Source organism: Physella acuta, unplaced genomic scaffold, assembly GCF_028476545.2.
Source record: "Physella acuta isolate Inbredline_101_S28 unplaced genomic scaffold, ASM2847654v3 ptg002355l, whole genome shotgun sequence".
In the NCBI taxonomy this organism is placed as follows: domain Eukaryota; kingdom Metazoa; phylum Mollusca; class Gastropoda; family Physidae; genus Physella; species Physella acuta.
Genome location: NW_026733848.1, coordinates 112,934 through 124,835, shown reverse-complemented (window position 1 = coordinate 124,835; position 11,902 = coordinate 112,934). Strand labels below are relative to the sequence as shown.

Here is an 11,902-nt window from a genome sequence, read left to right as displayed (position 1 = left end):
ATATATATAAATAAATAAATAAATAAATAAATATATATATATATATATATATATATATATATATATATATATATATATATATATATATATATATATATATATATATATATATATATAAACCCACACATATACAAACTGTATTTGGTTCTTACACTGGCTGTCAAGGCTACTTGTCTGTCGAATCTTCCTGGTGCCATACATGGTCATCACAGTGTGACTGGACGGTCGGTCCTGCTCCTGGACTGTTCTAGAAGCATAAGATGTGTTTGTCATGGCAGAGGTTTTAGAATTTGGTCGACCATATCTGGTTGCTGATTTAGAACTTGCTACGGCTGTGAAGTCCAAATAATTTAAGTTAATAATATAGAAAGTAGATAAATGGCCCGTTGAGGGAGAAATACAACGGGCGCTAGGTTGACTGTGTTGACTTTTTCTCTAAACCGAAACCAAAATCACCAACTCAACTTTAAATTTACCCGGAAACGAAAAATATAATAGAAAACGGTGTTTCATCAAGAATCGGCAGATTTGTCAAAAGTATACTTTGGCCTGATATATTTTGTCATGAGATCATTTGTCCTTGAGATAATTAGTCCTGACATTTGTCCGTGAGATATTTTGTCTGGAATATTTAGTTTGAGATGATCTGTCTTGTGATCATCTGTCCGTGCGCCATATATATATATATATATATATATATATATATATATATATATATATATATATATATATATATATATATATATATATATATATATATATATATATAGATAGATATACATATATATATATATATATATATATATATATATATATATATATATATATATATATATAAGCTGATGGTAATGTGGTAAAGTGTTTACTTAGAATGTAAAACCACAATAAAGACGGAGAACTCATATAATATCGTGTTACAATATCAATCAATCTTAAATCAATATTTGATCCTAAACTAAATTGCAGTTAATTTAACTTCTCCGATGGTTGGATTTTAGAGATATAGTGACGCTAACTTATTTCATAAAGACTAGTAGTTTCCACACCACGAGTGTACTTATCCCACGTGAGTTATCGATCAATGCTATCATATAATATTAGGACTCAGATATTTTTTTCCATGAATTTTTTCATTTTAATTATCTCATTTATGACACACGGTGATTTTTGTTACGACCAAGGTATTTACAACGCCTACGATGCATTTAAAGTTCAGCTTTTTGAACTAAAGATGCACAGTACAGGTGAAGTAGAGTTCATGTTTTTCAGCCTTTGTATTTGATGGGATGGTGTAGTCAGCGCAACTCCCAGCCGCCTTTACTTTCCCCAAAGTGTGCCAGGTACCCATTAGAGCTGGGTGAACTCAGTGGTCGTTCTACAGTATTAATTCCAGGCCGAGATCCAAACTCGAGTACCAAGCATCCATCTGAATCATCGTACATATGATACAAGTGGACACAGGCAGGACTACATAAGATACAAGTGGACACAGGCAGGACTACATAAGATACAAGTGGACACAGGCAGGACTACATAAGATACAAGTGGACACAGGCAGGACTACATAAGATACAAGTGGACACAGGCAGGACTACATAAGATACAAGTGGACACAGGCAGGACTACATAAGATACAAGTGGACACAGGCAGGACTACATAAGATACAAGTGGACACAGGCAGGACTACATAAGATACAAGTGGACACAGGCAGGACTACATAAGATACAAGTGGACACAGGCAGGACTACATAAGATACAAGTGGACACAGACAGGACTACATAAGATACAAGCGGACACAGGCAGGACTACATAAGATACAAGTGGACACAGGCAGGACTACATAAGATACAAGTGGACACAGGCAGGACTACATAAGATACAAGTGGACACAGGCAGGACTACATAAGATACAAGTGGACACAGGCAGGACTACATAAGATACAAGTGGACACAGGCAGGACTACATAAGATACAAGTGGACACAGGCAGGACTACATAAGATACAAGTGGACACAGGCAGGACTACATAAGATACAAGCGGACACAGACAGGACTACATAAGATACAAGCGGACACAGGCAGGACTACATAAGATACAAGTGGACACAGGCAGGACTACATAAGATACAAGTGGACACAGGCAGGACTACATAAGATACAAGTGGACACAGGCAGGACTACATAAGATACAAGTGGACACAGGCAGGACTACATAAGATACAAGTGGACACAGGCAGGACTACATAAGATACAAGTGGACACAGGCAGGACTACATAAGATACAAGTGGACACAGGCAGGACTACATAAGATACAAGTGGACACAGGCAGGACTACATAAGATACAAGTGGACACAGGCAGGACTACATAAGATACAAGTGGACACAGGCAGGACTACATAAGATACAAGTGGACACAGGCAGGACTACATAAGATACAAGTGGACACAGGCAGGACTACATAAGATACAAGTGGACACAGGCAGGACTACATAAGATACAAGTGGACACAGGCAGGACTACATAAGATACAAGTGGACACAGGCAGGACTACATAAGATACAAGTGGACACAGGCAGGACTACATAAGATACAAGTGGACACAGGCAGGACTACATAAGATACAAGTGGACGCAGGCAGGACTACATAAGATACAAGTGGACACAGGCAGGACTACATAAGATACAAGTGGACACAGGCAGGACTACATAAGATACAAGTGGACACAGGCAGGACTACATAAGATACAAGTGGACACAGGCAGGACTACATAAGATACAAGTGGACACAGGCAGGACTACATAAGATACAAGTGGACACAGGCAGGACTACATAAGATACAAGTGGACACAGGCAGGACTACATAAGATACAAGTGGACACAGGCAGGACTACATAAGATACAAGTGGACACAGGCAGGACTACATAAGATACAAGTGGACACAGGCAGGACTACATAAGATACAAGTGGACACAGGCAGGACTACATAAGATACAAGTGGACACAGGCAGGACTACATAAGATACAAGTGGACACAGGCAGGACTACATAAGATACAAGTGGACACAGACAGGACTACATAAGATACAAGCGGACACAGGCAGGACTACATAAGATACAAGCGGACACAGGCAGGACTACATAAGATACAAGTGGACACAGGCAGGACTACATAAGATACAAGTGGACACAGGCAGGACTACATAAGATACAAGTGGACGCAGGCAGGACTACATAAGATACAAGTGGACACAGGCAGGACTACATAAGATACAAGTGGACACAGGCAGGACTACATAAGATACAAGTGGACACAGGCAGGACTACATAAGATACAAGTGGACACAGGCAGGACTACATAAGATACAAGTGGACACAGGCAGGACTACATAAGATACAAGTGGACACAGGCAGGACTACATAAGATACAAGTGGACGCAGGCAGGACTACATAAGATACAAGTGGACGCAGGCAGGACTACATAAGATACAAGTGGACGCAGGCAGGACTACATAAGATACAAGTGGACGCAGGCAGGACTACATAGGATACAAGTGGACGCAGGCAGGACTACACAAGATACAAGTGGACGCAGGCAGGACTACATAAGATACAAGTGGACGCAGGCAGGACTACATAAGATACAAGTGGACGCAGGCAGGACTACATAGGATACAAGTGGACGCCGGACTTACGGTGTGTGAAGATCTCTAGACCAGCGTACGGCTGGTAGGCTTGGATCAGTTGAAGCTGGGCCAGCTCGTGACGTGCTCGGATGGCCTGTTTGCTGCTTGACCTCCTGGGGTCATTGTAGTACCCGTAGTTCTCAGTGCTGGCCTGGTTTCTGGAAGAGAGACACTTGCGCCACTTATAATGGAAAAAACTAAATTAAAAAACGAAGAAAAAAACAACTAATTTTAAACATACTGAAGAAAAAAATCCAACAACAACAAAACAATAACAAAAAAAAAAAACAACAAAAAACAACACATGAGCTACCAACACGATAATTTATCGATATTTAATTTACAGTAGAAGTCCCCATAAATGGAATAAAACAATCAGAGTAATGGCCACGGCGGTAAGCAGCTGGCAGAGGCAGGACTGTCATGTGGGATTGCCTGGAAAATTGCCGGTGACCGACAATAGTGGCGGACCCATTTGTCTTGGGCACAAAAAGGAAAAGATGGAACATCAGAGTAAGGTTCATACTTTAGTCAGGATATGCTAACTGTATATATATATATATATATATATATATATATATATATATATATATATATATATATATATATATACATATATATATATATATATATATATATATAATGTAATGTGATATTACATAACAGTTGTATTTAGACACATTAGTGGAAGGAGAAGGGAAGGGAAAATCGCGTCATTTATGTATGACCCCTTTACATTAAAAAAAAAGCGGAGTGATCTCCCTTAAACTTTCTCGAATATTCTTACATAACACAACGGGGGATAGGAAGTCAGGATATAGACGTGATTTTTAAACCCTTTTTGATTTACTTAAACTATTAAAAATGGAATAAAATCTTGTAGAAAAAGAATAGAGCACCAAGTGAACGGCAAATAATTTGTGTATAATAGTGCGGAATAATAGTACTTTATAAATTAATATGCGTTTTTTTAGAAATCCTAAATGGGATAAATTACTAATTCCGGACAGCGCAAATTACTCAAAATTTGGTAGTGTTCAGAACATTGGTTATTTCACTCACGTGTAAAATTTCGCTTATCTATATGAAATTGTACACAGGTGATACCGTTTTGAAAAAACAAAAGTAGAATATGCTCCACTTTCGGAAATCGCTGAAAAGTTGATACAAAACTAACGTTTATATATATATATATATATATATATATATATATATATATATATATATATATATATATATATATATATATATATATATATATGTGTGTGTGTGTGTGTGTGTGTGTGTGTGTGTGATCCTAGACCTACTCTCTCAACACCGCCATTGACTTGTGACTGCGGGCCGTCTGAGGTCGCTGTGCTCGACTGCGGTCAGGATTATTTTTCCTGGATAAGCTGTCACCCTGTGAATCCTGGCTGTTCGCCTCCCTGTGCTGTTGGTTCGCCTGGCTGTCCTGCTGTCGATAGGCTGTTTGTGATCGAGATGAGTCTGGTGGGCCGTCGGATGAGCTGTTCTGTTGTCGTAAAAAAACAACTGATAAATACTATTTTTAGATACTGGCCATAAGTAGCTATTTAAAAAAAAACCATAACAGAGGTCTATACATTTACATGGTTAAATTCACAACCGTAACATACAAAATGCAAAGCGATTTTTATATGTGAGGAGAAAAAAACACTCAAAATTACATATATTGATTTTTTTTGTATGTATTGTTAGATTTATAATTTTTTGCAATTAAATAAAAAAAAAACACAAAAAAGCACCAAAAAAAAAGTATTTTCATTTAACAAAATTGATGCAGTTTTTGAAGTGTAGTTAAATATCAAAAGTACAAAAAAAAAACCCAACCAATTTGTCAAAACAGCAGAGGCGTAGCGACCCTTCCCGGCCCCCGATTTGCAAACTTTCAATTTGTTTTTCCAACTCATTTTGGCGCCCCCTGAGGTCGGCGCCCGGGGACATATGTACCCCCACCCCCCTCGCTACGCCTCTGCAAAATAGTGTGGACTTACCTGAACAGCGGTGCCTATTTTTGTTCTAGATTTTCTATCTTCCTGGATACGTTTAATTTGTTCTGAAAAACAAAACAGAATTTCTCCATTTTAGACATGCTTGGTAGAGTGATGTCCATGACGTCATTTGCTGACCGCTCATAAAGATTAATTTCTGCATTTACCACTACACACCATTTACCCTGTAGGTATCGATTATACGATTTACTAAAGATATTGATTACCCTGTAGGTATAGACCCCATGATTTACTACACATACTACTTACACTGTAGATATATACCCATGATTTACTATACATATTTCTTACCTTGTAGGTATCGATCCCATGATTTACAACCACACTTACCCTGTAGGTATCAATTCTATGATCTACTACCACACATATCACTTACCCTGTAAGTATCGATTCTATGATCTACTACCACACATATCACTTACCCTGTAGGTATCGATTCTATGATCTACTACCACACATATCACTTACCCTGTAAGTATCGATTCTATGATCTACTACCAATCACTTACCCTGTAGGTATCGATTCTATGATCTACTACCACACATATCACTTACCCTGTAGGTATCGATCCCACATTTACCCTGTAGGTATCGATTCTATGATCTATTACCACACATATCACTTACCCTGTAGGTATCGATTCTATGATCTACTACCACACATATCACTTACCCTGTAGGTATCGATTCTATGATCTACTACCACACATATCACTTACCCTGTAGGTATCGATTCTATGATCTACTACCGCAATAATACTTACCCTGTAGGTATCGATCCCACATTTACCCTGTAGGTATCGATTCTATGATCTACTACCACACATATCACTTATCCTGTAAGTATCGATTCTATGAACTACTACCACACATATCACTTACCCTGTAGGTATCGATCCCACATTTACCCTGTACGTATCGATTCTATGAACTACTACCACACATATCACTTACCCTGTAGGTATCGATCCCACATTTACCCTGTACGTATCGATTCTATGATCTACTACCACACATATCACATACCCTGTAGGTATCGATCCCACATTTACCCTGTAGGTATCGATTCTATGATCTACTACCACACATATCACATACCCTATAGGTATCGATTCTATGATCTACTACCACACATATCACTGACCCTGTAGGTATCGATCCCACGTTTACCCTGTAGGTATCGATTCTATGATCTACTACCACACATATCACATACCCTATAGGTATCGATTCTATGATCTACTACCACACATATCACTTACCCTGTAGGTATCGATCCCACGTTTACCCTGTAGGTATCGATTCTATGATCTACTACCACACATATCACTTACCCTGTAGGTATCGATTCTATGATCTACTACCACACATATCACTTACCCTGTAGGTATCGATCCCACATTTACCCTGTAGGTATCGATTCTATGATCTACTACCACACATATCACATTCCCATGTAGGTATCGATTCTATGATCTACTACCACACATATCACTTACCCTGTAGGTATCGATCACACATTTACCCTGTAGGTATCGATTCTATGATCTACTACCACACATATCACTTACCCTGTAGGTATCGATCCCACATTTACCCTGTAGGTATCGATTCTATGATCTACTACCACACATATCACATACCCTGTAGGTATCGATCCCACATTTACCCTGTAGGTATCGATTCTATGATCTACTACCACACATATCACATACCCTATAGGTATCGATTCTATGATCTACTACCACACATATCACTGACCCTGTAGGTATCGATCCCACGTTTACCCTGTAGGTATCGATTCTATGATCTACTACCACACATATCACTGACCCTGTAGGTATCGATCCCACGTTTACCCTGTAGGTATCGATTCTATGATCTACTACCACACATATCACATACCCTGTAGGTATCAATTCTATGAACTACTACCACACATATCACATACCCTGTAGGTATCGATCCCATGATTTATGCCTGTTGGCCTCCAAGTTCTTCTCTCGTATAATCTTCTTGAAGATAGCCTGATCGTAGGACGGTCCAGAGTGGATCATTATCCGCTTCATTTGGTGAAGCTGTCTGATAGACCTCCGCTCTGACTCGTATTTCTTAACACTCTCCTGAAATTATGGGATAGTTGTGTTGTGAGTTGAAATGGTGTTGATACATCTTTCTGAAAGTTTATCATCGTGCACAAGACACGTGGGGCAGATGAAGTAGATTACGTCTGCTTCAGAAGCCTCGGAATATAAGGGGATATTCCCAGCTAGCTTTTGATTTTCGATTTGGCGCCCGGGGCTTTTCCGTGAGTGCTATGGCAACTACGTTCGTTTTAAACTGTAGGATAAACTATGAATAAGATTGGGTGTTATAGTCACTTACTAAGTGGAATCAGGTAGTTTCGTCGGCGCTCCGGCAGGGTGTGATTTGGCGCCGAGGGCTATACTGTGAGCACTATGCTTTTATGTTTGTATTTAACTTTGTGTTTATGTTCAGCGTTATTGTTTGCGCTTAGTTTTGCGTTAGTGTTTGCGTTGTGTTAGTGATAGTGTTTTGCGTTTCTAATTGCGGTAGAGTTTGCATTTTTGTTTGTGTTTAAGTTTGTGTTTGCTTTTGTATTTGCCGTTATGTTGTGCTTTTCTTTGCCTTGCGGTTTTTTTTGCGTTCGCTTTTCTATTTGCGTTTGTTTTTGTGTTTGTGTTTGCGTTTTGTTGTTGGGTTTGGGTTTGTGTTTTCGTTTGTGTTTGTGTTTACCTTTGTGTTTGTTTTTGTGTTTTCGTTTATGTTTGTTTTTGCGTTTTTGTTCCGGTTTGATCTTTGGTTTGTGTTTGTGATTACGTTTATGTTTTGGTTTTGTTTGCTTGTGGGTAGGGTTAATTTGAAATTTAATATAGATTTCCTAAACTCGTGTAATGCCGGGTATATGCTGCTTAATAAACACACAAACTAAGGCCAATGCAGGGCCTAGCAGGGACGGCTAGTCTATTACATACAGTTAATTATTCCACTCTAACCTGTATTGATTGTATCAGCTGGTTCGGTCGAGTCTTCTTCTTTGATGGCTTCTCTTGTTCATCTTCGGTTTCATCAGCATCTGTATAACTCTCATCCTCCCTGATATACATATCAAATTATATTATATCTATAATATAACGCTGGTGGTAGTGTGTCAGTCAGTCATCGATATATTTTGGAACCATAAAAGTAAACATCGGACCATGCAGTGCTTTTCAGTGCATCGCATTGTCTTATTATAAGTATTAGAGTATGGTTTGTTTATATAACGACTTAAATTTATTTTATAGTTGCCACTGTTTTTACTCTTTTGCATTACGTAAAGAAAATATTAGATTGCTAAAACATATTAAAAGAATCAATGTCAAATATCATTTCCGTTTAGATTCCTAGAAAAATTGGATACATTTTTATAGCGTTAGGGTAAAAAAACGAATTAATTCAACTTTTTTGTTTGTAATTTTGACTAGGGAGGTAATTGAAAAATAAATTCAACTCACTCTCAATAATTTAAGTTAATTATTTTTATTACTACCGCATTGATTATTATATGTTAAGGTTCATAATTAAAATAGAAAAATGTTAAGATTATTTATATTATTTTCTAATTGGTCTATAATCTCAAAATCACTATTTTTTGTTTTTGTTTTTCGGTGTTATTAAAATAGATGGTGAAATAAAATTTATAGAGAATGGTGGAAAGGCTCTTTGTGTTGTGTTTGTGTTGTGTTTAGTTTTGTTCTGTTTCCAAGTTGGTACATTTTAAAAAAATTCACAGTGGCGGAGCACGGGTATGCAGCTATTATATATATATATATATATATATATATATATATATATATATATGTATATATATATATATATATATATATATATATATATATATATATATATATATAATATTTCTTTGAGTCGTCGCTGTCTGGTCAACAAACTTAATTATTTTCACATTATTGTTAAACTGTTACACGCTCTAAATTCATTTTTTGTACTTTAAAAAAACCCATCAAAATACAGCGGTGAAGAGAACATATTAAAATGACCAATTTACCTCTGGTTTTTACTAGCATTGTTCCCGTCTGTGTCCACGTCATCATAACTGCCGGCGGCTCGGTCATTATTCCGGAGAGACTTCCGGCTTGATTTCGGACTAGCTGACCGGCGCTGGGAGCGTGCACTAGCAGGGGCGGGACTTCTGGATCCCGCACTCTTACGAGGGTTTGTGGAACTAGACATCCGGGGTCTTCTCTCGTGTCCAGCGTCCTCGGATCGCCATCTTGGTTTGGCCTTTGCTGCAGAATTTGCGCGGTTTTCTTTGTATTGCGCTTCCTCCGATTTTGTTTTTGCTGATTTTCGATTGTTCACTGAAGAATTATCACGAGCTATAGAGTCTTGGCTGTTATTTTGGCTTTCTGTATACGTCTGGGCTAGAGATTGTTTGTTTTTTGTGTTCTTCCTCAAAGGAACAGGTTCGACTGAGTTATTCCGATGCGTGGACGAGTTTTTATTGTTTTTATCGGTGTTGGTGTTATCCATGGTGTGTTTAGACGTGGGTGCTGTTATAAGTTCCGAAGGAGGTTTCGGGGAATGTTGATTTGATCTTTCCTCTCGACACTCGGTTAATGTTTGTGAATTTGTTTTTTTAGGTTTTCGAGGAGATTTGGAAGGAGCCGGTGATCTATCGGGAGCGTCTTTAGATTTTTCAAAGGACGGCGGTTCACTCTGAGCTATTTCCTCTTCTGTAGACAGACTTTTATACTGACCGGAGAACCCGTCGTCCGTAGAGGATTTAGTACTTTTGGAATCGTACAGCGAGTTCCGGCTGTGAATAGTCACGGCTTTTTGCCGGATGAATCTCCGGTCGTGCGACACGAGTGGTTTTTTAGCGGAGTTCCTTCCGCTGGTGATGATTTTCTTCAACGGCTTCTTCGGTTTTTTCCGCCGCGCGACGTCACTGCCGGAAGACTCGATGTCCGAGGTGTTGCCGTGGGAGGTGGATTTCTCCGAGGGCGTCTCACACTCGTCTGAATGGCTAGAGGATTTGGTTTTGATTGTCTTCTGCCGAGGCGCGTGGGTTAACTTCTCGGAGATTTGCGTAGACGTATCCGCGGTAAAAGTCTTTGTCGAACTTGTATTTATATCCTGACTCTTAGACTCGAGTTTCGTTGACTCCTGTTTGGGAAACGATCCGGCCTGCTCCGCGCCAGCTGTTTCGGAATCTCTGCTAGCTGGTTTTTCCTTGGAGGTTTGATCTCCAGCTTTTTCGGGGTCGATTCTTCCGGATCTCTTCCCAGAGGGCGTGGTGATCTGGGTACCCTTGTCGACGTATTTCGGCGTGTCCTTCTCTACGGCCAAAGTCTGATTCACCTCGCGTTGATCTTTCTCTTCCCCCAACTTCTCTTGGACGTCCGCCTTGCCCTCCGCGCTCGAAGTGCGAGAGGCGTTAAGCTTTTCAACCGTGGGCGTCCCAGAACTATCCGCACTCTGACGCTGCGCTGACCGGTGCTTCTTGTGATACCGGAAACGGGTCTGAATAACCTCAGCGGCGTGATCCACTACCTCACTTCCTGACCTGCCGTTGTGCGCGTACAGAAAGTCCTTGACCTCAGTATGACCTTTGAGAACAGCAGCGTCGTAAGGGGTGTAATATTTACCCTGAAACCAGGAAACATTTTTGTTACATTCAGCAGTGTGAGATCTATTCAAATAAAAGAGCGCGGAAAATCAATATTTGTCATTGGTTGCCTATAAAATTTAAAACTAACAAGAAATATTGATTTTTTTTTTCACATTAAAAATTCAAGACCTACGCATGTAAGAAACACATGTCAGCATATCCTTAGAATGATAAGATTGTGCTGGTTATTTTAAACACATAGACAGCGTTTATCTGAAATCTTTCAGTGTTTGGACATAGCGCCACATGACAGACATTTTTAAACACAGACCAATGTAATATATTATATGACGCTAGCATGCTACAAAAAACTTATATGACGCTTGAGTGCTACAAACTTATATGACGTTAGCATGCTACAAACTTATATAGCGGTAGAATGCTACAAACTTATATAACTGTAGAGTGCTACAAAATTATATGACGCTAAAGTGCTACAAACGTTTATGACGTTAGCATGCTACAAATTCATATAACACATAA

General features: G+C 39.1%; 1 protein-coding gene across 1 annotated transcript in view; it reads right to left on the bottom strand.

Annotated features, from left to right (window-relative positions):
- Positions 1 to 152: 152 nt before the first annotated feature.
- Positions 153 to 11,902, bottom strand: part of LOC131933057 (ankycorbin) — a gene marked incomplete at its 3' end in the record, with an annotated part of 69,233 nt that continues 57,483 nt past the window's right edge. The window contains 7 exon segments of the mRNA XM_059289899.1: positions 153 to 332; positions 3,701 to 3,849; positions 4,999 to 5,204; positions 5,707 to 5,768; positions 7,676 to 7,847; positions 8,742 to 8,841; positions 9,794 to 11,397. Coding sequence (XP_059145882.1) covers positions 153 to 332; positions 3,701 to 3,849; positions 4,999 to 5,204; positions 5,707 to 5,768; positions 7,676 to 7,847; positions 8,742 to 8,841; positions 9,794 to 11,397 — 2,473 coding nt within the window.